The sequence below is a fragment of the Manis pentadactyla genome, chromosome 14 (assembly GCF_030020395.1).
Source record: "Manis pentadactyla isolate mManPen7 chromosome 14, mManPen7.hap1, whole genome shotgun sequence".
Classification (NCBI taxonomy): Eukaryota; Metazoa; Chordata; class Mammalia; order Pholidota; family Manidae; genus Manis; species Manis pentadactyla.
In genome coordinates this window covers 69,444,540-69,471,568 of record NC_080032.1, presented here as the reverse complement: position 1 = coordinate 69,471,568, position 27,029 = coordinate 69,444,540, and the positions used below count along the sequence as shown (strand labels likewise).

Sequence of the window (27,029 nt, the reverse complement as noted above, 5' to 3'; positions counted from 1 at the left end):
GCTGGCCCTCTGGTTGCAGAGAGAAAGTGCAATGCAACCCGGGCTCCCAAGAGAGTAAAGAGAGGAGCAGGGGCACTGGGGGAGCCAAACGAGAATCCACAGTAACAGGCTTTCGTTCCTGATGGAGGGTCAGGATAAATGAACAGTCCAGTGCATTCCACAGCCACAGCTGCTCCCAGACCCTGCGCCCACAGCCGCCCAGACCCCAACAGTGAGCAGCGCCCCTGCTCCCAAGTCCAGGAGACTATGCCACTATGTTTTCTCCTAAGGAAGCGAAATGGTGATTTCTGAAGCACAAATCACATTAGATTAGATTCTTCACCTGCTGGGTGACTCTGGGCAATTCAGTGGCCCTCTCTGAGCCAGTCATCTTACCAATAAAACAGAATTAGTAACACCACTTCAAGGCCTGGTGCATGATGAAATGAGGTAATTCCAGTTTTGTTACTTGTAACAGTATAAAATATTAACTGTGATTTTATTTAATTCCCGTTTTTGACTCTTCTTTGGGAACAAAAATAACTAGGGAGTATATGAAGTGTTTGGTTGCTACAGCTAAATAGAAAAGAGAGACACCACATCGCTCTTCACTGTTCAGGTTCTAAGATAGCTTTGCCTGCACATGACTGTCCTCATCTCAGTTACTCTGCTGAGAAAGCAAATCTCCAGGTGGGTGAGGAACAAGGTAATGTTTCCAAAGGAAGGCTTTAAATTAAATTACTAAACACAAGTAGGAGTAGTAACGTAAGAATTCTGAAAGATTGACAAGGAAAGGAAGTAGAGCCAAGGGACTATTTCTGGTGTTCTGACTCTAGAAAACTTTGAGCAGCTATTATGGCTATTTATTAACCCACAACATCATAAACCGTAACCCTATTAAATATGATAAACGAGTCCTAGGTTCCGATTCTTAAATATCAATTCACAGGGATTTTAGAAGGCCAAACCGACACAGCAAAATGCAAAGTCTTTGTTCAAATGGCATAATGGCAACCTGTGATTAGATGCAATTATAGCAACAAAGGGGAAATGATCATGTAAAAAGGAATTTAAAGACAAAACATTTAGTGACTGAAGTTCTGCCTCATAAGTCTGAAATGCACTTACTGCTGTCACACGGGCAGCCCTGAGCATCACTGTGTGAGGCCGCGTTCACAGGCCTGGTACCGCCTCACGAGGCACCTTCGGCTGCCCCCTCAGCACCCTGTCTCCATGAATTTAGAAAAAGGTGGCTTTGGGGGCAAAGTAGACAGAGTCTCTCCCTCATACCACAAGACCCCTAGCGAAAATTAGCAAGAGGCATCCCTTGCTCCAGGCAAAAGCCTTTCACTGTTTAAAGGGTCAAGAGTGACCACCTTCTCCAGGTACTCTTAGGGGCTCCTTGAGCCTTTAAATGTATTCAAGGTACGAGGAACAGCTAATGTTCACTTTAAAGAACGGAACTTTTCATTTTTCACTTACCTGCTATGTTTATCTACCCTCAAGCTTAAAAAAAAAAAAAATTCGGTACCCTTTTTTTGGAAGAAGAGGAAAACAAGAAGCCCCATCTCAACAGACACCCCTGTGTTCGCTCTCCTGGTGAAGCAGGCTGTTGCAGGACTGGTTAAGGGCCCCGGCCTGCACGCTTGGGCCGTGAGGAAGCCAGACCAGAGGGGCACTGGCTGGCCCTTCTCCCCTTTCCGAGGTGCCCCTGCCTGTTCCTCTCAATTTCTCTATAATCACCACTTAACACTTTGCTTCATTTATCACTTTGCTTCATCACAGGCAAATAAAAGGAAAAGCCATTACTTTGAGTTCTCAATAGCCTGCTAATTTGTCTTACCGCGTCTTCAGCTTGGATATAGCTCTGTGTGCAGAACGAAATAGTGAGAAGCCCTCAGCACAAGAATCTTCAATATTATGACCCCCGTCTTTCCCCCAACCAGGAAAGAATATATTTTGATTTAAGAATGAAAGGAGAGGAAGAAACAGTTAAGAGAAAAGGTTTACTGGAGATCAATGAGGATAAATGGTGAAAAGAAGCCACTCGAGGCATACCAGTCTGGTGAGTATATCTTTAAAACAAGCTGCTAAAAATGCTTTCAACCTAGCAATACCATAAATGTCCTGTTGCTGTCTTTGGCTTACAGATTCTTCCCCGTACTTTCCATGAGCATTCCACTGGGAATTGTCTGGAATCCCAGATCAAAACAGCAACAAACCCAATTCCCTTGTTAGAATATTTATTTTCTTTTAGGTTTGGAAACCCAGCCAGGTTGCATCTTCAAGTACATGGCACAGCCTCACCCATAATGCTACAGGCTACATGAAATGTTTCTCAGGCAGCTCCATAGGCAGCTGAATCCTGCAACAGAAGCAGGAGGAGGGCTACCTAGTTTCAAGTGGAAAGCCCCAGCTGAGGACAAACAGCAAGAGCCTGGGAACCTCTTTTGGAGGATTCATTCCAGATGTTGGAACCAGCAGTGTCACAACGAGGCTCATGCAGATTACCAAGGAGGTCTATAAAGTCAAGCAACCAGAGATTACGCATGCAGGCAAAATCATCACCCTGACCTGAATTCATAAATCTAAGGTCAGCCGTAATGTGCTTCAGTCCTGTGTCTCATAATTATCTATAGGGGATTCATCTATCCACCCATTCAAGGGAGATATGCAAACTATTCAACAATTGACTGACCAGTTAGAAACTTGCAGCCATAAACTCTATGGCCACATCAGTGAAAACTGGCTCAGTGTAAACCCTGAGTTCATCCACCTACCCATCCATCAGACAGATGGATGTCGGACAGAACCAACTTTGAATCCTGGCTCTAGCTTTTACTAACTGTGTGATCTTGGCAGGTTACTTAAATTCTCTAGGCCCTAAATTCCTTCTGTGTGGCATGAATAAAAAGTATCTATGCTACAAGTATTACTGTAAGAATTAAATAAAATAATTCACATAAAGGGCTTCACACAATGCCTGGTACAGGGTAACTCCATGATAAATATTAGCTATCATAATTCTGTGCTAGGCACATGGTAGAGCCGGCAAGACAGTAGTTAAGCTGAACAGCTGTGATTCAATGAAGAAGAGACTGTCCAATCCAGAAAAAATTTAAGTGTTGGGAGGGGGAATGATTCTGTAGGGGAGATCATAATATTTTAAAGTTAAGAGAGCCTTTAAATATTCTCTTGTCCAATCACAATACTGTATGGTAGGAAAGTTGAGTGTTATAATGACTGACTCACAGTCAGAGGGCTAGTTTAACAGTAGAACAAGTTACGAATTATCTCCAGACTGCATTTTGGTGTGTTTATTAGTTTGTTTTACCATGAGAACTTCTTTTAGAGAGGCAGTTCTATGGCAAAAGAGCTTACCTCTACCAAGCACCCAGAGGTGAAAAAGGAGTTAGGGCCTCCTTGGGAGGGTGCCTCCAAGTACAGGAATTAATATCTATGAAGAAACCTTAGCCTGTTTGGGATAAGTGTTCTTCACAATTTTTTTTTCTCTCTGTACTACACTTCAAGCTCCATAAGAATGGGGAGTTTGGTCCGCTTTGCTCTCTATCCCCAGCATGAAGAAGGGTGCCTGGCATACTACAAGCAATCAGTACCTCTCTGATGAATGAATAAATGAGATCAGGTAGTGGGGATTTTTTTTGCCTGCATGCCACGAGTACACATCCTATGGTGAATATCCTGAAGCGAACATACTGGTCACCAGACAGCATCTGGAATAAAAGATTCTGTTAACCCAACTGTGGTTTCTTTTCCAGTCCTCTCTGCTCCAACGGTGCCACAACACCCCGGTTTACTAAGGATGAGTGGCCACAGCCATGACTCTGGCACCTGTACCATCCCAATCACACCCTTAAAAGTTCACTGTGGAGAAGAGGGCAGAGCTGTGCCCTTTACCCCTTGCCCAAGGGAAGCTGGAATGTGCTGACCATAACATGGAGCAAATTTGTAAATACTGAGGGACGCCCCATGCTGGGGGAGGGGAAGGATTCTCAGGGCCCCTGATTCCTTGTCCAAATCCCAGCAGCCATCCGCTCGGTGGCAGAGAAAGAACAGGCCAGCAATGTCCCCCCAGTGCTTCTAGCCTCACAGTCATCTGATTGCCTGAATTATCACAGAGAGAGAAAGAGAAGCCTGTGTCCTCTGTCTCTATTGTTCTCCACTTTCAGCAAGAAACCTAGCTTCTAAGGAGGGATGGAACAGGAGGAGGAAAGTACCGTGGGGAGCACTGCCATGCCAGAACAAGACGGCAAACACAGGTGTGCCACCGTTTAAGCTATCAGGAATCAACTGGGGAAGGGCCAAGGTAACCCCCAGTCTCCTGCACCATCTGGACGTGTGCCCTCAGGGTAACAGTCAGGCCGGAGAACCTGGCATCTTCTGGGACACCACGGTCAAGGTGGGAGTCAGGTGATTCATCCTCCCCAGCGGCCACCACCACATTTTATGATCTGGGCTGGGTGGCAGCACAGGAAGGACACAAAAAGGAAACGACAGGTGTCAGCTGCTTCAGAGACTGGCCCCAGAAGCACAAGTGCACTGGCTGTGCTGCCAAGGAGCAGCTGAGGGCTCACACAGGGGAGGTGGCGGAGGCCAGGGTAGGGATGACTTATTTGGGAGAGAAAGGTGGAGACACCACAAACTAACTGAAGCTCTGAGGGACCACAGGCTAAGAGAAATGAGAGAGCGGGGAGTGAAGGCAAGGAGCGGGACAGAAAGGCCAGCTCTAGGTGTATAAACGCAGGAGAGAAGAGCAGCCAGCACGGAAAAAGCGGGAGGGGAGGCGGGAGGCCCTATGAAGGAAGTAGGACACACAGCCTCAAAGCAAAGCAGGGAGTGGTTCTGGTTTAGGAACCGAGTATAACTTAGAGCCTGGGAAATATTAAAGGGGGGTAAGTGTGACCTTAGGAAGACAGACGAACTCTCCTAAAAGTTCACTTTGCCTCTTAGATTTACTTGATTCTGCACATATTGCACATTTCCAGATTCGGGGGTGACACGGCGTGGTCTGAGACGACTGAATTCACGGAGAAACGAGGGTCGGGAATCTCGAGCCAGTCAAAGCCATTTCGGGACTGGGGTGGAGAGTCCAAAGCAGCTTCTCCGCACGGTGTGCAAAGCCCCGGGCAGGCCCGCGCCCGGAGCCCCGCCCCTGGCCCGCGCAGCCAATCGCCGGGCACCGCGGTGCGCCTGCCCCGCCCCCGCCTCCCGTCCCCTACCCAGGGCCGCGAACACTCACGCAGGTGCGCGGGCAGGCGGATCGAGTCTTCCTCCATCCTGAGCGGTCTCGGCACTGGAACATGAAGTGGAGTCGAGGGGGCGTAACTCGGCACCGGGCTCTCGGGAGGTGTATATGAAATGCGTTCCTGCTGTTAAAAAGAACAGGAAGAGGGGAGGAGGGGAAGAAGACCATGAAAGCTCGAAACTGGGATGTGAAATCAGCAAACGGGTGGGGAGCAGAAGGGAGAGGGCCGTCCCGGCAACCCCGCATGCCCCTCTCCGGACTCCGTGCAGTTGTCTTTCAGATCCCTAGCACTCGGGATTTACAACAAAACTCGGGAAAAGCTTAAAATAGGCCCTTTCCTTTGGACTGTGGGTCAATAGGTGTCCATTTCTTCTCTGTACTAGTGGTTTGCTCAAGTAAACAGGGGAGACGAGGCAGAGGAAATGAAACAGTATGTCCAAGAGAATGCTTTGAAGACTACTCTCTCAAAAATTACTTTTCCAAGTCACATAATTAATGTCACCAATATATTAAAACCACATTTCCTCTTCCCTGGCAATATCCCCAGCTTCTCTTGCAAGTACGATTCTGTGCTCAGATCCAATGAGAGGTGAGCTCAAAGTGATGGCTTCTAAGTTCTAGATTTAGCTCATAAATCTCCGACCAAGATTTTTCTGTCGTCTGTCTCATTATACAACCCCAAATGTCCAATGTTTAATTTTTCCCTTCATAGTCAGGAATTATCTGCAGCATTAAGGGATCTCTCCTTGTCCCATCACTCGCCATCTCAGAATCAGTAGTTCCTTTCCTTCTGAAGTTTGTCAGAGCTCGGTCAGAGGATTAGCTGCATTTAAGGAAAAGTACTGTTTAATTAGAGATACTTATTCAACTGACAAGGAAAGGCGGGTGGGAGAGGGGGGAATTCCACAGATCCATTGTTTAAATTCAAACAGGCATGTTTGTTAGCTCAATTGAAACAGCTGGATGGGATGGGAGGATTAGTATTAGTTTTAAGTTAGACATGGCAAAAAATGGCAAGGAACCAACTACTGTGTTTGGTTAGAAGAGCAGTACAGTTTGCATCTGAGATCTGCATACCAACTAGTTTGACTTGCAGGCCATACATAAACATAACTTCTGTTAGTTTCTGTGGTTTAACTGGGCACAGCAAAGTGGGGCACACAAGGCCCAAAAATAAGTTGGGGAAAAAGATCAGTAAAATGCCATTATAAAAAAAGAAATCAGGAGCAAAATAATAATCACAGTAAAGGAAGGGGCCCTGTACCTTTTGGAAAACAGTTCTCTAACATTTTACATTTCATCAAATATGCAAAGGGAAGCAGGGATGTCCTCCAGCCCTATAACCAAATTAAAGCTTCTCTTCTGCTCACAGCCTGGAAAGTTGGGGGTTGTGGAAGGAAGTTTCCATTTTAAATGGATATATATATATTTTGGTAATTTCCAAATGGAATCACTATACCTTCCCTGAGTCAGCAACTAGGGGCATTTGGACTAGTTCTGTTTAAACATACATCCTAAAGTTTCCTGGTGAATTTCTTAATTAAGGGCAGGCACATACATCCTAGATATCATTTCTGTATCAATTAAGATGTCCTGTGTAAGGTCACCTAGAGGCAAAACCTTCAGCTTCACTTTTCTTGAATTTTACCAAACATCACACATATTCTGAGCAACTCTAACTTAAGGATGAGTTATATTTTTGGTGTTCAGCTTGGGGTTTTTGAGGTGAAGGACATAAAGACATAAATACACATAGGGTAAACATACAAACTCTGTTCAGAGGTTTTTCAAGGTGAGATAGGCTTTTTAAGCATTTTAAACATGATCTTCTTTTCTAGATTAACAAATTATCCATACACTTCAACCCTTGAATAACCTCCCAGTCCCAATATACATCTAGATATCTTACCTACCGTTAATTTTATTCCCAGAAATAGCTTTCTGTTTTGTTAGGGTTTTTGCAGAAGTGAAACTGTTGATGAAGAAAACATTGTGCAGCCAAGGAGTTTTCAAATACCATGAGTGTGAAGGGAAAAAAAAAAAAAAGACGGTATTTTATATGAGCCTTTCTCTTAAAGCAAGGAAAAACCCACAGGATCCTGTACCTAGTTCATATGAAAATGACAGGCCACACCTCACCCCTGCTTCCTCACCACTCACCAACTCCACCAACGACAAGCTGGGAGGAACCCAGCCCTCAAAGCAGTTTACTTTACTTCTTTGGAAATCTACCTCCAGCCCATTGGCAAAAGAGTCAAGATATCACCTTTAAAGTATATACATTCTGACTTACTAAATTAATCATTATGTTGTACCTTCATTTCACTATACTTTCTTTGGAGGCAGGCCCCAGCATGTCTGCACCTCTGCCTGGTTCCCTGTCCTTACTGCTACACTGAAATGTCACACATCAGTGTTTGTCCTGGGATTTTATGCAACCCCCACATCGAAACAGTTCTAGATGGAGACCACTGTGCTATTTCATGATGAAACCTATAAAAAGAAGGCCGGACACTGAGTGATTGTGGACCCTGAACTCTCTCATTCCTGAAGATGGTTTCCACTCAGCAATATTGCGACACCATCAGCTTGGATGGGAAGCCCTTTTTCAAAGGTTCAATAAAGAGACTTGGCAGTAACAGAAGAGAGGGTACCTTGACCGAGACAGTGAAAAAGAAAAATGTGCTTCTGGGGCTTTGAGCAATCTGCTAGCAGCCATTACATACCTAATGTGACCCGGGGCTCAGCAGCCAGCAGAGCACCCATGGGACCCCAGAAAGGGTGTTGCCCAGTACGTGGGCTCCTTTCCGAAGAGAACAAAACACACACCTGGGAATCAAAGACTTATTCCTTTTTGCATCTCTTTTTGTTAATCTCTGGGTGACTCGTGTGGTCCTCATTTTTTAATCTATTATTATAACTGTGCACTTAACATCCACAATGGAACAATCGGAAGACTACCAGCAATTAGAAGTATGAAACAGATACAGCTATCTCAGATGGAGACATCTGACAGAGGCTTAAGGAGACTAACCTCCCGTTTCCCAAATAAAGGAAACCTCCTTACTCTCACAACCACTTCTCTGGTCCGACCTCAACAAAAGAAAGGGGGGCGCCCACCTGCAGTTGATCCACCTCCAGAGCAAACTGTCAGCCGGATGAAAACCAGAGGTGTTTTATTTCAACGTTACAGAAGGGAATAATGATTTTCCCAAGAGGATTATAACCACTGCTCTAATTAAATTAAAATGCTACGGACAGTGATAGTAATGCATTCCAGTGTTGTAGGGGATGCACTGCCGGCGGAGGTCCACGATGTGACTAAAAATGCCATGATGTGGTTTCCTTATAGTTTAAATGCTTAAGAAATAAAGCATGCTGTGCTCAAATTTGCAGATACAGCCAATCAAACCAACCGGCTGACCAGAAGGGAAGCTCTGACACTCCTCAGGCTGACTGCCACACCTACTGGGGAGTGAGGCTGGGGGAGGAAGAGCAGCACAAAGCTCTGAAAAGAGAAAATAAGGCTCAAAAGGGTTTGAGACAAGGGATGCAATGGAAATTTGACTAACCATTATAGAAATCTTTTTTTTAAAAAAATTAAATGGAACATGGAGTAGGGTCACTGTAAGCAAACTACCGAAACCAAAATGAGTTCTATTCCCTCTCTGGTTCCCCCTTAACCAAGAAGGGCCAATGAAGGGCACCCATCTAATTCTGCTCATTTTTAAACCAAGTGCTTAAGGACCTGTAACTCACATACAACAAGCTTATATATGTCGTGCTTAGCAAGAGAATGGCATTTCTGCTACCACCTTCCCACCTCATGGCTGTACATTACAGAAAGAAGAGTCAAAAAATGACTATTCTTATTACCAAAAAAAAAACGAACAACTTTCCTTTTCAAAATTATTCAATACAGAGCTTCTTTAAGTCACCGGGATTCCCCCCAAGTGCATTTACCCATTTGTTTTTACATCATTAACTCCTTAAAAAAGGCTGAAGGGTTGAGAAACTTAGAGCCTATTGCTAATTAAATACTAACTTTCTGGAAATAAACATAAAGCATTTCTGGAATTGAGAAAAAATAGAAATGAAAGCTTGGTTGTACTTGCAAAAAGCTGGTTTATAGGTGATTTCAAAGATCCCCCTACCATGGAGCTGAGAGGTCCTTGATTAAGGAACTTTTTTCACAAAGAGCCCCATCCCCATTACGAATGCCAGGATATACCCCAATAATGGTTTCTGAAGCCTGTGTCAAGTCCTGAAGAGGAAGTGTCATGGAAACAGAGTGGTGACTGTAACCATCTCTTGGGGAACTATGTAAAAATGCTACTGGTGCCCTTTTTATTCTGTAGCACTTCGGTGTCCCTTCACTACACTGAAAACTGGCCATGCAGACAAGATGGAAAACAGCATACAGGGGTCATGCTAGCAATACTCCATATTTTTAGGGAGGGATCTGCTTTTCACCCTGCAGGTTTTTAGGAAAGCTGCCTGGGAAAGCTAATGCTTGTACTTCAGTCTTTTTCTATAGGTTGAAGAGAAGAATTTCTCCTACAGGAAGCTGTTTATTGAGAGTCACTGAACTAAAGTCTGAATACACAATTATTTAAGTACACTCTTCTGGCTGCAAAATGATTCAAGGTGGTGGCTATGGCTTTCATTAAATAAGTTTTCATTAACCAGTAAAACCTACATCTCACCAAAAAAACTGAACAAGACCGAAATCTGAGTGGCCCAGCTTCCTAGGTTTTTAACATCATGGATGCAAACAGACATAAACAAGAACCGTAACTAACTAACACCTTCTCGAATGTCAATTTCTCTCATTTGAAAAATGACCCTGAATTCCTCATTCACCCCCAAACTTCATGAGATTAACTTAAAGAATGTAAGAGAAGATGCAAACGTCAGCCTTCTTTTTCTAAGTATGCCATACACACAGCTACAGACCATGATATTTTTGGCATCTCCCCAGAAAGAGAACAGTAAACCTTAGGGTCTGGGATACACCTTAGGATCTGAGGTATTCAAATATGAATTCTGAAGAAAACCAGAGCCATCAACTCACACAGCAGTGAAGTTGGGATGTGATCTTTCCTTCCCGCAGAGGTTCCGAAAGATGTCTAAGCCAGAGGGCAGAGTCCACTTTCTTCTTAGTGCCCAGATCCTCTCCTGAGAAAAACATCCCTCCAGGTGCCAAGTCATTGGATTTTTACCACCCAGTTGGTCTTTGGGCTTTAACATGCTTGCAGTAATTTCAGGGCAAAAAGTGGACATACCCAGTAAAAGTTACAAAGGGTGGGAATACACTCCTGGTCTCTGGAGCTTCCTCCGTCGGTCACCCAGACGCCCACTCAGCCCTCGGCAGGGTTGGGGCAGGGGTACCCCTGACGAACCACACTCCCAATGATGTGGGGGTCTTCCTAGGAACCCAGCTTTACCAGTCTCAGGAAAACTCTTGCTTTGGACATCTAAGAAGATGGGTCCAGGATCTGAAATGTGCAGATTCCTGCATATTGAGAAACGAAATAGTCCCTTTTCCTCGTCTTCCTAGCCTATTAGATCCTAAAATCAAACAGATACAATGAAGTCACAGCATCCTAGTCTTTTACCCAGAAGTCTGTTATTTATACACAATTAGGTGAATGAAAAGAAGTGTTAGTAGGCCCTGCAACCAGGCATTGCTGTAAAAGGCCATTAAGGTTTATTTCTCCCAATGATTGTTCAGGAATCGTTCAGCATTCATCAAGCATCCACCAGGAGCCAAAACCTGTACTAGGTGTTACGAATTCTGCCACCATTTGTCCTAGAATTTCCAGGATAGCCGCACTATTAAAAATTCTGTATTATCTTACCCATAAATACATATAGGTATTCATAATAAACACTTATACCCCTAGAACACATGTCCCCATCTTAGCGGAAAAATATAGTCACTGCAACAATCAGGGACAGAGCACTGTGAATGTGCTTCTATGAAGCTTTTATTTCAGATTCACAGTACCCCTGCGAGGAAGGCGTCAGTATCTCCATTCCACATGCGGCCCCAGATTTGAAGATCACGGGGGTAATCCATCCATTTAAGCCACCAGCTCGGGAGATGGTATAGTTGGTATAAAGAGGAAAAATAAAAAATTGCATTTAAATAGCTCCTGCCAGTCAACAACAACTTCACAAAATGTGGGGAATCCCAAGAGATTGGTGGAAGCTTGTAAAAATTGTCACAGTTGGGGAACATTTCATTGCTTTGTACCCTCACTCCTCAGAATTTTACTGGGGTTCCTGAGAGTCACTCAACAGAGCCACGTAAGCTGGGGTGTTGACCTTCTTAAGCCTGTTGTTTATCCCACGGGGACCATAGATGCAGGAAGTAAATGTGTTTAGCTGAAGGAAGGGGTTTAAATGCAGTGCCCGAGAGACGTTCTCGACCTTGACCTCTGAGCAAGGAGTAGCCATTAAAGTTCATCCAGGGACATGTGTTACCTGTGGGACACAATTAGCAGGGCCACTGGGGCATTTGGAGATGACTTGTATGTATGATGACTTTACCTGGTTTAGAAATCTCATCATAGGTAATCTTTGAGGGGAAAGATGTTACTTTTATCTCTAACATTTTCTTTAGCACCCAAAACCATTTCCCTTTCTCAATTCCTTTCCATGTATCCAAGAGCAGCAAATCTAAATGTACAGGCGAGATGAACAGGAGGCAGTGAGGAGGAGAGGCCCTGCCAACATTTACTGATGCCTGTAGCGTATAGAGCTATGCAACCCGAAGGAGCCGAGGCAGCCTTCTGAAACCACAGGCCTCGGTCTAATAAGGTTTCCCAATGGTCTTAAGATGCACACTTCCATTCTCTCCAATGAGGAATGGAGGAAGGCACATGTGGCCTTGGGGAAAAAAGACGTAAAGAATCCTCACAGACACCTTCACGAGAAGGACTAGGCTTACCTGTAGATAGACCACAGGGCCGCAACGCATACCTGTGTACTAGAAATATGTCTGTGCCTTACTGTCCCCCCTACAGCTGATTTAAGCTGAGGCTGGACGGGGACTCCAAAAGGGGGTTCCTACAGAGAAAAGAAGCTCAAGTGGAAGGTGTCTTATAACTCTAAGATGCTGCTTCAATGTGATCTTGTATCTCCTGGCAAGTCAAAGCTTATTAATGACAGGGTGAGTGCAACAAATCCAAACAAAAGGTGAATATGGCAATCCCTTCTCTATCCACTCAGCCCCCTGAGTCCCCTCACAGGAGCCTAGGGCTCTACTGAATACAGCCCCAGAGCAAAAAAATGTAAATAGATTTCTTTATTTTAATTTTAAAACATATTAACTAAGATCCTTTCCAACCCTGAGATGCTATGAATTTTTTTCTTCTTCTGAATTTCTTAAATATTTCTGACATGAATAGTAAGCAGAATCTCAAGCTGTGATTCAATTTCATTCCAGGTTGTGGTTTCCAGGGAGGTCTATGCTTGAAGGATGCTCTGCTCATTTGGCTGGAACCCAGTTCTCACGTCGGCAAAGTCAAAAGCTTTAGACCTGGATGGGAAAACTCAGCGCATGCCACTCCATGCCCCAGACTACACCCCTAATCCCTGCCACAAAGAAGATGATTACTTTCGCTCAAAGTGGACGTTGGGTGAGCTTAGCAACGTACATCACTCCTCCTGGCAACCCCACAAGAGTGCATGTGCTACTAAGAGTGGGTCGATTCTGTACAGGAAAGGTGGTGGGACTTCTTACCTTCTCTTGCTGTGGGATTTATCCAGAAATGCCCCTAAGCTTTTGATCAACCTCTTGAAAGAGGGTCACTAACTCCTTTCTTCCTATCTAATTCTAATAGCAGAAGAAACAGGTACTTAAATTAACAGCCTCTTAAATCCTGGGCACAACAAAGTGGCCAAGTTCTGCTTTTGATTAGCTGCTTTCTCCTCCATTAATGCTATTCCCTTTAATGATTTGGCTACTACAATTAGCCAATCTGCAGTGTCCCTGCCTGGGGCTAGTAAGTAATGAACTGAGAGCTTTGCTATTTAGTTGAATCAGGGGTGCCATTAAAGAGGCTTCTCAATTTCTCCCCCCAGAGGAGAGACAGCTTGCAGGCATGTTCTCCCTGGCCTGTGACTGCTCTCCTAGGCACTCACAGTGCCCCTGGGGTGGGGAGGTTATTCCAGGGACTCACAGGATGTTAAGACCTGGGCAGGAGAAAGGAGGAGGGTCAGGCTTCTGCAGAGCCTGAAGGCAGAAGAGGCAGGCACAGTCCTAAGGGTTGCTTCGAATCTGAGCTTTAACCATTTCTTCCTCCTCCCTTTTCCCCCTGCCGCGGCTCATAAATCCTTTACTCCCTCCCCACGCAGCTTTCTTCTTTCTGTTAATAGCATCTCTCTGGGCTGTGCCCATCTTCATTGCCTCCCTGACCCACTGTATCCTGGAAGTCTTGTAAAAAGGAAAGAGAGAAAGCGAGGCTTTGGCTTGAACTTACAACCCTAGCTGTTTGCTGGGCTTGGTTGGAGGGGAGGCAACTTAGCTCTCCTTTGAAATTAAAAATTTTGTGCCCTGTGATTTAGCTTTACACAATGTCTATAGCTTAAATGGACCACATGCCTAATAAGAAATGCTAGATTTTGAAGATTTGATGCCAGGGAGAGATTTACTTTCTAGTAATAAGGATAATCCTGAGAAACGCTAAATAAAGTCTCTCAAATGGCACCCCCAATGACGCTGTCCACACAAAGTCCTACAAGGTCCTAACGGGATCCAGTTAATCCACTTCAATGAGCCAGGAGACATCCCAACCTCACAGACCGCGGTCAGTAAGGAAGAAGGTTGGGTTATCACCACCACCGTGGTCAAATTAAACAAATTCCCTTGCTCTACATATATTCAGTCATTCTGGTTGCCTCAGGCTGAGAAATAAGTAGAAATAGGAATAGCCCTGTAAACTATACCTAGAGTAACAAGTGCAAATTAGATATGGAAAAGATTTATACCCCTGGAAAATGTTTACTACCAAAATGATTTTCAGTCATAAGAACCCGACACTTAAAAAGCAACACAGAAGAAGTAAGTTGACATCTCTGTGTTGCTGTCTGAGAAACTGGCATAACAATACCAACCTTTTCCGTCACCTCGTGTTATTTCAAAGATACATGAGATGAAGCTTACAAAACATTGTGATTTTCTGGAAACAAAGGCTTTCTATAAACACAAGTTATCTTTGTGATGAGGAGTCTGTGACATCCCAAATAAAACACTACTTTTTATGTAGTCTTTAAGAATTAAACCTCTTTCTGTCATTAAAGTGGGAAATTAACTTACTTGAAACCAAGACTGAGATAGACAATAACTTCACTCAGTGGCTGACTGAGGAACTGTGGGGGGGAATTTACCTCCCCCCCACCCGTCCATCCCCCAGTCTCTATAACTACAAAGTAACATACAAGCAACCATGAATACTGATTGAATGTGTCACATACCTGTGTCTCCTCTTCTGGAAAGACCAGAAGTGATAACCATCTCAGCAAGGAAATTCCTACCTACGCTTGTCAAAAACCTTAGAAATTCCCTGATTCTTTCACACAGGACTCCTTACAGGAACTCAGGCGGCCAAGGGTAGACAGACCTGAGAATTTTGTTCTTGACAACTGATTACTGAAAACAAGTTCTGCTGACAATGTGAATGTTATTATGAAAAACGCCATCGACATCAGTAATAGTATAAAACTTAATGACAAGAATGAGAATGAAGTACAAAAGTCTGTGTGCATGCAAGACGAGAACAGTGATGGATGGAATATTAAGCAGCTTGAAATACTATGAAAACTCATGTGCTATACGCTTATAGCTTTGTTGTGACTAATTAATAGTTTATTTCACATAAGATCCTGTGTCTTCACTAAAACCATTAGTGCTCATGAAAAGTATGCCTGAATTTCCATATACCTCAGAGACTCAGGATCAGTTGTCAATTTAGAAAACATACATTTTAAATCAGGTGTTTGGAATCTTGGCTGCACACCAGAATCATCTGGAGAAACTTAAAAAAAAAAAAATCCCAGTATCCAAGTAAATTAGCCAGGTATCAATATTTTTAAAGTTCCCCATGTGAGTCTGCTATGCAGAGGGTAAGGCTGAGACGCTCTCTCTTAAATCAAGACACTAAGAAGTAGAGTAAATCAAGACACTTGTTAAATGATTATCTTTCACAATAGGTTTCTAGAAACCTTATTAACTAATTTGCTAATTGTCCTTCCCTCCTGAGTAAATTGCCATTGTTCTGCCTTTAATCATAAAGTAGAGATGATCAGTGCACTACAGGAAGTTCCTGTATGAAGTTCCAGAAGGGTGACTACCTGACCTGTACAGGAACAACTGCTGCAGACAGGTGTGTCTCCACAGGGGTTCCTCTTCTCCCCCAACCGCCTCTGGAGTTCCCCCCAGCCCCACCCCAGGCAGGATGCTCAGCCTCACTTTCCAAGCTCGTCGTGGAGCCCATGTTCTCAGCACCAGCTGCATTTGAAGTGTGTAGAAGGAGCAGGGTGAGGTTAATGGAGGAAATGCAAACCCATTCTCTCTCCACTCTCCCATGGAGAAGGGTCTGGCCATCTCCAGACCCTCAGGCCCCAGACGCCCTCTCCTGCCCAACAATGAACCAAGTAGCCTGGAGACAGGGGTACCTCTTTTCTCTAGGTGAGGGGTCAGGCACGATCCCCATGCTGGCTTCCAGGGCTGCCTTTGTGCCCCTGGAAAGTGAAACACATCTTTTCCCCCAAGTAACCTTGCCATGTGGGGTCGGGTCTTTATTTTTGCAAGTGAAGCATCAACTGATTATGATCTGGAGAAATGCCTTGAACTCCAGGCAGCTGACTTCTTAATAAAATCTAAGAACCTTGAATGGGGAAATGACAGTCTCTTCAACAGATGGTGCTGGCAAAACTGGACAGCTACATATAAGAGAATGAAACTGGATCACTGTCTAAACCCATACACAAAAGTAAATTCGAAATGGATCAAAGACCTGAATGTAAGTCATGAAACCATAAAACTCTTAGAAAAAAACATAGGCAAAAATCTCTTGGATATAAGCATGAGTGACTTCTTCATGAACATATCTCCATGGGCAAGGGAAACAAAAGCAAAAATGAACAAGTGGGACTATATCAAGCTGAAAAGCTTCTGTACAGCAAAGGACACCATCAATAGAACAAAAGGTATCCTACAGTATGGGAGAATATACTCGTAAATGACAGATCCGATAAAGGCTTGACGTCCAAAATATATAAAGAGCTCACGCACTTCAACAAACAAAAAGCAAACAATCCAATTAAAAAATGGGCAGAGTTGCTGAACAGACAGTTCTCCAAAGAAGAAATTCAGATGGCCAACAGACACATGAAAAGATGCTCCACATCGCTAGTCATCAGAGAAATGCAAATTAAAACCACAATGAGATATCACCTCACACCAGTAAGGATGGCCACCATCCAAAAGACAAACAACAACAAATGTTGGTGAGGATGTGGAGAAAGGGGAACCCTCCTACACTGCTGGTGGGAATGTAAATTAGTTCAACCATTGTGGAAAGCAGTATGGAGGTTCCTCAAAAAGCTCAAAATAGAAATACCATTTGACCCAGGAATTCCACCTCTAGGAATTTACCCTAAGAATACAGCAGCCCAGTTTGAAAAAGACAGATGCACCCCTATGTTTATCGCAGCACTATTTACAATAGCCGAGAAATGGAAGCAACCTAAGTGTCCATCAGTAGATGAATGGATAAAGAAGATGTGGTACATATACACAATGGAATATGATTCAGCCATAAGAAAACAAATCCTAATATTTGCAACAACATGGATGGAGCTAGAGGGTATTATGCTCAGTGAAATAAGCCAGGCGGAGAGAGACAAGCACCAAATGATTTCACTCATATGTGGAGTATAAGAACAAAGAAAAACTGAAGGAACAAAACAGCAGCAGACTCACAGAACCCAAGAATGGACCAACAGTTACCAAAGGGAAAGGGACTGGGGAGGATGGGTGGGAAGGGATAAGGGTGGGGAAAAAGAAAGGGGGCCTTACGATTAGCATGTATAATGTAGGGGGGGCATGGGGAGGGCTGTGCAACACAGAGAAGACAAGTAGTGATTCTACAGCATCTTACTACGCTGATGGACAGTGACAGTTACGGGGTTTGTGGGGGGGACTTGGTGAAGGGGGGAGTCTAGTAAACATAATGTTTTTCGTGTAATTGTAGATTAATGATAACAAAATGAATTTTTAAAAAATCTAAGAACCCTGAACTAGTAGAAATTTTGAGCCTGATAAGGCTCTTTATGAAGATGGCTTAAAGCCTTTTAATTACACACTGGCTACATCCCCTAACACTCCCAGGAGTCATGTCCGCGAGGACTACAACGAAACCTCCTTGACAGAGGAAGGAATTGAGATCCTAGGGTTAACAAGACTCTTGAATGATTCATGTAACTGGTCTGGATGGAGCCACCAATCCTCAACTCAAAGGAGTCAGTCCCCTCCCCCAGAGTTAGCTGCTGCCTCTAACTTTCTTTTAAACTCTTGGTCTACATGATAAAGTCTGTGTATAAAGTGGTCCTTAAGGGGAAGGGTAGTTTACTTAAGAACTGATTTATTTATTCATTCCTTGAAAAACATGGTCTCAAAAAAAAAAAAAATCCCACTGGAAACTTAAGTTCTCCCTATAAGACAAAATTTTCAAGAGTTTCCAAGCCTCTTGAGGTCATTAGTACTTTTCTCTTCTTCCTTCATGCAAAATACAATTCTAAAGCAGTGATAAGAGTTGTGGCCCAGATAAGGCTTTATCATCTGAAACTCCCTCAGGTGTTGAAACTGCTAGAGTGGGTAGTAATTCCCTGTGCATCTTTACAAAGCAACTGTCACGCCAGGCTGAGAAAGCCAAACCAGGCATCGCCAGTCAAGCCTTACCAGGGGTGACAACCACCATTCGAACACGGAGCTGCCAGCCACGGAAATCCACAAATAGGAAGATCTGGGAAGTTTAAACAAAGAGTTGAAATAGGGACTCTGAAAATCAAGAGGCACTTGTAGGGTTGAAACGGGAGCTACGAAGGGGCCCTACATCCCGTAGTGCAAGGGGACGCCCTTTAGTTGCATTACTTTTTATTTCTTGCCACAAGCAGATCAAATTTCCGCCAACAATCACCAAGACTTCTGTTTGAAGGAAACGTGAATGGACTGAACAGACACAAATGACGAAGTGCTAATGTAGTTCTTTATTCTCTGGAGAATCAGTGGTTTCTGAATGGGTGAAAATGTATTTGAAAATTATTCTGATTAACATAAGCAAGGCCATCTTCCCTATTAACTTACTCTTCTTAAAACCTATTTTCCAATCCTCAATAGTCATAAACCTATCCAAATAAAAGAGCAGAGGACTCCAATGGGAAAGATGGGTCTCTAACTTTGGAAGTCTGGCAACTTTCCCCCCAAAGTCATAACAATACTTCCAAAAGACCCCACAAGGCGTTATTTAGACTACACCCTCAGACAGAAGTAGAATGCAAGCCACGGGTATAATTTAACATTTCCTAGTAGCCACATTAAAAAGGGGGGAAGCTAAAATGAATTTTAAAACTATATGTAACCCAATATATCCCAAATAGTCTTTCACCATAAAATCAACATATAAAGTTATTGAGATATATTACTATTTTTCATACTATAGTGTGCAGTTTACACTACAGTTCAATGTACACTACGTTTCACTGGAAATACTTGATCTGTATTTAGATTCCACAAAATTCACAGTTGAAAAGGTAGTTTGTATATCCAAGCTGTTCCATACACACTTTAAAAGATTTTTTAATACCTGAATCAAGTAACATTTTTAAATTCAAGTTTATGGTAATTAAAATAAATTAAGAATTCAGTCTTTCTGTTGCACTAGCCATTTCCAGGGCTCCTTGTAGCTACTGGAGACCATGACCATGCTTGTATATTGCAGGTTAAATACTGGGACTTGAGCAACCCACAGGGATGCATGGAGGCCACAGGATGCCACGCGAATCCTTCCAGAAACCTCATAAACTTGGGACAGACAGTGACTACAGACAGCCCATGTTTCTCTTCCTTCATCTCTCTAATTGCAATAGTCAGCCACAGGGTCCTCCAAACTACAAGCCATTTATGAGGACAGAGGGATGGAGGTACTTCCTGCCCCTGCACCTAGAGATGATGAGCATCTCAGCACAAAGACAAGTTTAGGTTCCATCAAGTTAAAGCCTCTTACTTTCTCTTTCTTCTCTCTCAGCCTCTCTCTGTCTAACTACCTAACACACTTCCCTGGGAGCTGAAAAACAAGTTCGTTCAGGACGCCACTTTGCGGAGTTTCAGCTCCCCTCCCCAACACGAATTACCACTACACGCTGCAGCCGTTCCTCATTTGCATCATTCTTGAACTTGGCCACAATCCTACTCAGGACATACCTAGAAATACAGCCCAGCAGCAACTCCTAAAGCTCGAGGTACTCTGTTTAATACTAATTATGTCTACCATCTATAATTTTTAACCATAAAATGGAGGCTTTAACTTCTCAAAAGATATTTTGCACCCATCGGAGGAAAGACACATTTAATTAGGAGGGAATGAAAGTGAAAGGAAAGGTTTCTGCAGAGGAAAAGACATGATTTGAAATCCCTTGAGAGAAGTCCAGGCTGCCCTGTCCTCCCAAGCTCCCTAGGCTGTGACTGACCCACCCAAGGGACCTTCTCAGAAGGAAGCATGCTCCGTGAGGACCCGGGGTTCGACACATCCCCTCCCCCATGTACTCAGCCCCTTACTAAGACTAACTGTACAGTTTTCATGCACCTTGATTTGATTCCTTTATTTTTTCGATTTATTTTTTAATTGAAGTATAGTTGTTGCACTTATTCTTTGCCCAATTCTAACCACCCTTTTCTGCTTTTCCCCTACTCTCAAAACTGAAGAACAATGTAAGTATATGCCTGAACAAACACTCAGTATTTCCTCCATACTGATTCTTCCCACACAAACTACAAAAGGAGGGAAGGGGCAGGCTGAGGTCTCAGCTCCCTCGGCTATAAAATGGAGATGGTTGTGCTGAGTGATTGAGGAGGTTTTGAGTAAATCAAATGAGTCAAAATGCATGAACCAGGCCGTGCAAACCGCATGGCATTATTTTTCTTAGGCAGTGGTTTCTGTTTCTCTCAGACCCAGGTTCAAAGAGCAACACCGCTTCCCTTGTCTACTCCTTTTGTCAAGAGCTAAAAACACTACTATGCGTTGTCTCACGGCATGGTAACATTTTATGCATGGACATTATTAGATGGCTGGGAATAGAAGAAGGAGTACTGGTGTCCTTAGTTCAGACTAGAAAAATAAATCGGTCTAATTATCAGAGGCTGGCCTTGCGTGTGTTCCATCTAAATCACGGGACAAAATACAGAGAAGAGGAAAATCTCTGCATGACCCTGAGTAGCCTAAGACCTAAATAAAAATCCCACTCACTTCAAACTACTGTCAATAAACACCTGCTAGTTCAATAAGGGTGTTTAGAAAACTTTACAGTTGATTGTAGGTGTTAAGCCCATCATCTGACTTAGAGCTGTAACTCGGCAGTTGCCCCCCACTGCATGGCCGCAGCCTCGGTTTACCCCTCTCGGGGCTGCCAGCCGCCCCCTCCTGGTGTCCCGGGCTGAGTCTCCCCAGGCCGTGCACCATGACCTCTTCAGCAGACCCTGCCCTTGAATTTGGGCCTACGTCTGGTCTTCACAGTTCCTTGTTTCTGGGTAGATGATTTGCTAGAGCTTGGACTTCCACTTTCCCGTGTCCACATCCACCGTCAGGGGTCTGACCCCCCACCTCACCTGCCTCTCACAGCCCGAAACCACACCACAGGCCTGGACCTTCCCACTCCCCTAAGGGGAAGGTCGTCATTAGCATAAACTCCGTGTGAGCAGGGCTCTTTCCTGCCCGGTCCTCACCCCACACCCCCGCACCCAGACAGGGCCCGCTGACTCATTAAGTGTGGCCTGGATGCTTAGTGAGCCTCGTCAGACAACCTCAGAGTGTTGCCGGACGCCAACACAAACTCATCGTCGGTCCTGTGTTTCCCCCTAAGGCCATCTAGTGACTTATGGACAAAATTTACGTCCAACTGCCTTCATGAAGACCTCGCTGTCGGCTGCCGGCACCGCCCCATGTCGTATTTCCCTCGAGGAGGCCCGCTCACTTTCACTTACTTGACTGTTTCCAGGCCTTCTTCTCTGTGGGTCCAAGTTCCTGGGACACCGTACCTACCGTGCATGACCCCACCCCATCAACTCCACTGCCTCTCAAGATAGATCCTTTATAATGTGCTCACCCTATTCCACAAATGCCATCATTCCTCAAAACCACTTTGGAAACACCTCTTGCAGCACTTTCAGAACCAGCTATCAACAATGATTCATTGCTGTTTCTCAGATCTGACCAAAAACAGTTTCAAACAGAGCTGGAAACCTTACTCGTCTAACTTGATGCCAAATGATTTCGGCCATTTCCAAAATTCAAATGCCACTTCAAGGACCAGGGGTGTTCCTCACTCTAATGATCTCTGGCACGTTTCTCGCCCAGCTAGACTGTAAACGGTAGTGACACGGACGATGTTTGTGTGGGCCACACTACCCCGAGCCCGGTGCTTGCTGTATACACGCAACTAACCGGTGAGTGAAGAAACACATGATCTGAAGACCTGCCTGAAAGATTTTTTTTGATTCAACAAATACATGTCTGGCACTGCGAGGTGCTGAGAATATGGAGATGAGTAAAAAAAAAAAAATCTCTCTCTTCTTTAAGGAGCTTAAAGTCCAAAGGGGGGTAAACTTATGGGGAACGGAGAAGAAAGCATTATTTACTGTCATCTCTTCTGTAACAGGCACATATATTATTTCACCTAAATTCCTCAATAATCAAGGACATTAAAACCCGGGAGTCAGTGATGTCATAGAAATTGCAGTGTTACTAAGTGGTAATCCAGTCTTTGAACCTAAAGCCTAAGGACAGCAAAGCCAGGCCCTTTATTCCGGGACACCAAGCAAGGGGCATACAATTCAAGTAAATGTTTTGCCTTTTAACTGCCTACTTATGAAACTCTGAAATAGAAGTGCTTACGTGGATATTTGAGTGCTGGAATGGGGATGCCCTTTTGTTAGCCGTACCCCACACTCCTTTAGAAATCATATCAGGAGACACACCAACTCTGATCTCCCTAAGAGTACCCCAGGACCAGCTCCCTTAGCCCTAACTCCCCAGGCCCTAAGTAGCCAAAGCTATCCTCAATTGGGGTGTACGACCCCCGTTCTCTGATGTTGGGGTGAAAGTACTTTTAGCAGCAGATACCATGTGAATGTTGGTAGACTTACAAACTCCTAAGGGGTGGGGTGGGGGGGTGCCGCACAGCAGATAAACGCTGATACACATGAACCTGGGAGGAAGAAGAAGTGTTGGAAGCGGGAACTAGAGTCACTAAAAGGGGCCACCTTTGGGACACATGCCATAAGTCACCAAGGTATTTGCTCTCTCTTACTAAGTAATCACCAAAATATTTGCCCACTTCACTCTTATGAAGAATGAAGTCTTTCAAATTTCATTTCAATGACATTTTAAAGAGATGGAAGTTTTGTACTATTACCACAAGACATTAGACTCTAGGTGACCATGCTGTCCTTTCCCTTAGGTTTCTTGATTCAGTTCTAAATTTTTTTTTTTTACCAGTATGGAGTGGTGTTTAAGAGCTATGGCTGAGGTGTACTCAGGTTTGTTTTGAATCTTGGCTCAAGTACTTAATGCATGACTTTGTACAATTTACTGAAACTCCCCAAGCCTCAGTTTCTTCAACTATAAAATGGTGTCATAATAACACTGGCTTCAAAAAGTTGTACGGACTGAAGGAGATAATACACTGGAACTCAGCAGAGGGCCTAGTGTATAAAAAGCTTAATAAATATTAATGACAAGTATGCATGCCAACATTGTGATGAATTTTAAGGACATACAGATATACACACGTATAGATGTGGTCATTTCTGAGACGGCTTGATGGCTCCATCTGTGTGTGGTAGGCTCAAGACAGTGCATAATTATATAGAGAACTGTGTGATAAAAGATGCAATGCTCATGGAAAACTACTTGTTGTAGAGTTTAAGTCACTTATGAGTGCCTTTGCAAATCACCTGTTTTTAAGCAGTGGTGGAAGGGGGGGAAATGGGAAAATGGAAATCAAAAGACCAGACTTGTATAAAGATGGTGCAAATAGTAGTGGCCATGACCTGGTCTGCCTGTCCCAACATGATCACAAAATCCATCTCTCTGGACTAGGTAGATAATAGAGGAGAGATATTTCAAGGTAATTTCTGTAATACGATTACCCACGCTCTGCCCAAAGGGAAAATATGCATTTGCTTCTTTTGATGAACATGTTAGTGACAACAGCTGAAACTTCTAGCGGTCTGCTGAGCAGAGGTTTTCCTGCTGCCTGTCTGCTACAATCAGCACGGCGAGCCATCTGTCAGTATCAGCATCACCTGGATTTCCAGATCAACTCTTCAGCATTGTCCAGCATTGGGGTGGGTGACAGGGGCTACTCTGGTAATGAACACATTTCATTTCTTGCATTGAAGTAACTGGTTCTTTGTTAATGACACCATATTCCCAGTTGATTCCATTCATATTCAGGAGTAGCGTGGCCTATAGGAGTTGTAGGAGGACAGCCTGGTGTAACTAGTCAATCATACCCATTCCCCATGTGATGTACATCAAGGAGCACAGGGCAGTGGGAGAGACTAAGGGAAAATAAAGAGGCACATAAAATATATTCAGAGCCTTCTGTGTGCCAGGAACTTCAGATAGGCTACCTTTCTGTTTCATAAATGAAGAAACCAAGACTCGGCAAGCTTAACAAATTTGTTTTCCAGTGACGCATGACAAACAATGCTACAACTGGAATCCAGGTATGTTGGATTCTGAAGCCAGAATTCTTCCCCAAAATGAGAAGCAAGGATCTTTGGCAAAAGGTAGGTGGTGTCATGCATTCCTGGAAGATCGCAAAACATGTACTAGAAAGTTTTGGAAAGTTCTAGTGTCTCACAAGATGAGTGCAAACCTAGATCGGGCAATTTAAAGAGAGGACAGCGTATTCTGGCATCCAGTACTTAGGCCCACTGTCAGGGTGTCCTAAGAAAAGGTTGTTCTAGGTCCTTCAGAGGCAGAAAAATGAAAAGATGCCTGTGTATCAGGTGTACTTGGGGAGTCATGTCGGCTGCCCACTCCCTCCTGACAAGGTGGCCATTCAAACAACACCATGTATCGGGGCAGAAAAAATGGGGTAGGGTATGATGGGTGGGAATGCCCAAAGTATATCAGAAGATTGACACGTAAAGGAAAATGTTCTCATTGTGAGTAAAGCTTATTCAAAGGGAAGGAGTCCATTTTCTGACTTCTGCTTCTTACTTCCTGCCTCTTTCCTCACAGTAAGTGTGAACAGAAAGGGGATCCAGAAATCGAGACTAGCATCTTCATTTTTCAGAGGAAAAATCTGAGACCGACAGACGTCTCTGAAATCACACTTCTTGTCTCAGAAATCAGGTAGTTATCAGTGCTTCTTTTCACTTTTCGCCGTATACTGTAGTGAGGAGAGATGTGTAGGCAAACCAAACCAAACCCAAAAAAAAACAAGAAACCAGACATTTTGCTTTACAGACACAGAGACAGCCTACTGGTCGTGGACTTCCCTAATTCCATGACAATGTGCTTTGAATCTTCTCCTACCAAGTGGCATTAACGATCAGCCTTGGTCACACCGTTCACACACTACTGTCTAGGTCATTACTCTGGAGGCTGGCCAGGTGGAAGGGAAGAACTGTGGGGTGGGAGGACTTTTCTTTATGAAGGTCACCTCCTTGGACCAGGCATCCTGGTTTACCTGGGACAGGGGGCTTCCTTGGGATGTGGAATTACAGTGCTAAAACCAGAGACGTCCCAGGGAAACTGGGACAAATTCGTCCCCTAATTGCCTTCAGAAGGGCCACATTCTCAATGGAAATCACAGACCGAGACAGATGACATGAATTTAGCTGGCAGTGTTGGCCAGCAATGACACCACCTAAATGGCAGCTAACATTTCATGTTTTTAAGAAAAGAAGCAGGATGGAGATTAATGACTATCAAGAGTTTTGAGCCCTTGGGGAGGAAGGTATTCTCAAAGTAGGAAGTGTCAGGTCCATAAAAGAAACAATATGAGAATGCAGTGGGGCTTTTTCATACCTAACAACTATGACTAAACCTCTAAACACTTCCTGTTCCGTCCCATGTTTTTCTGAAATTCGCTTTTCCTTATTGGCCGAGAAGGTAGCGAAAAATTGTTCTCTCTTCTCTTCTGAAGAACAACCATGCAGAATTTCAAAACCTCCAAAGACTTCTAAAGTTTAGCAAGCTCTTGGTTTCACATAGAAACATTATGGAAAAACTAACAGCACTCATTTTTCTCCATAAGCATTGTAAAGTCCTGCTGCATGTAATTTGGGGTATGGAGAAAGAGATGATTTGTTTAGAAAAGATAAATACTTTCATTTAAGTAGCCAACTAGTTATATTTTTAATCAACATTTTGTTGTTGTTAAACACTGTGCCAGCTGCTGAGAATACAACCCTGAATAAAGACAGTATATTTCTCTGTTATCTATCACAGTCCCCAAAAGATCAAACAGTGTCTTTCTGGACTTATCTCTTCCTCTCCTTCCGAGTGTGCAGAGAGAGAGCTACCCTAACATAAAGCTTCACACTTAAAGGATCTCTTGCGGGCAGCACTTCCTATTCACAAAGAGCAATGCCACAAAAGGCAGTCTCACTTTCACCTTTTCTGGGTCACCAAATACACCGGAGGCACTCGGCCTAGAATGGGGTAGGAAGGATATGCGTCAAGGTTGGGGGTTACACCAGGAAGCATGTTAATGGGCTCAGCCACTCACAAGAACAGCTCAAAGCTGCCCTGTATACCTACTTGGGAAAGACATCCTCCCACCTGCTCTGATCTCCTAGAAGCATGACTTGAACAATATATAGTACTCTTCTAGGGAAGGGCAAATAGCAGCCCACTGAGAGGCCGGGTACCCAGGGAGAGGCTGTCTGTATTTCTCCTTCCACTCTAATGGGGGAAATCAAATCACATTCTACAGTGGACAGGGCTGTGCAAACCATTATCTACACCTGCAGGATGAAGTCTGGGGGCTGAGATGACACAGTCATGGGACAACAAAGCACAAGCAATTGTCAGATATTCACCTGGCAACATGGCCAGTTCAGGAAACCACGCCCCTCCACCGAGAGTCCCCTGTCACTGAACTCAGCTCATCCTCTGGGCTGTGATGAACCTTCAGTCCTGGGTCAGAACTCTGGGTCCTGCCTACATGCAGGCCTCCTGGGAGCTCCCTAGGGCTATGTGACTTGCACCTTTGTGCACACTACAATTGGCTTCTTTGAGCTCAGCAGCCCCAGACCAAGAGCCTTATTGGACTTCCTCTGTTTACACAAGGCCTGTCAAACAGGTTATGCTGCTTTTCTGCCACTTTTCTTTCCAGACACTTCTAAAATGCCAAGATATCAGGAAGCAAGTGAGGGATAGAGTTTTCTCACTACAATCCCTAAGACCTACAAAGGCCTGCAGAGGCCACAGGCTCCACTGAAGGCCATTGGCTGTTTCCCTAAAATGGTGTAGTTATGCTT

At 44.1% G+C, this 27,029-nt stretch overlaps 1 protein-coding gene across 4 annotated transcripts in view; it reads right to left on the bottom strand.

Moving 5' to 3' along the window:
* Positions 1 to 27,029, bottom strand: part of ETV6 (ETS variant transcription factor 6) — a 225,111-nt gene that overhangs the window by 131,036 nt on the left and 67,046 nt on the right. For 2 of the 4 annotated variants that reach the window (XM_036909743.2, XM_036909716.2), the window contains exon 2: positions 5,240 to 5,369. The exons of 1 other annotated variant lie outside the window; for it this stretch is intronic. In XM_036909743.2, the coding sequence (XP_036765638.1) occupies positions 5,240 to 5,369 (130 nt within the window). The remainder of the gene's footprint in view (positions 1 to 5,239; positions 5,370 to 27,029) is intronic. One more of the 4 variants, XM_036909725.2, reaches the window with a different exon arrangement.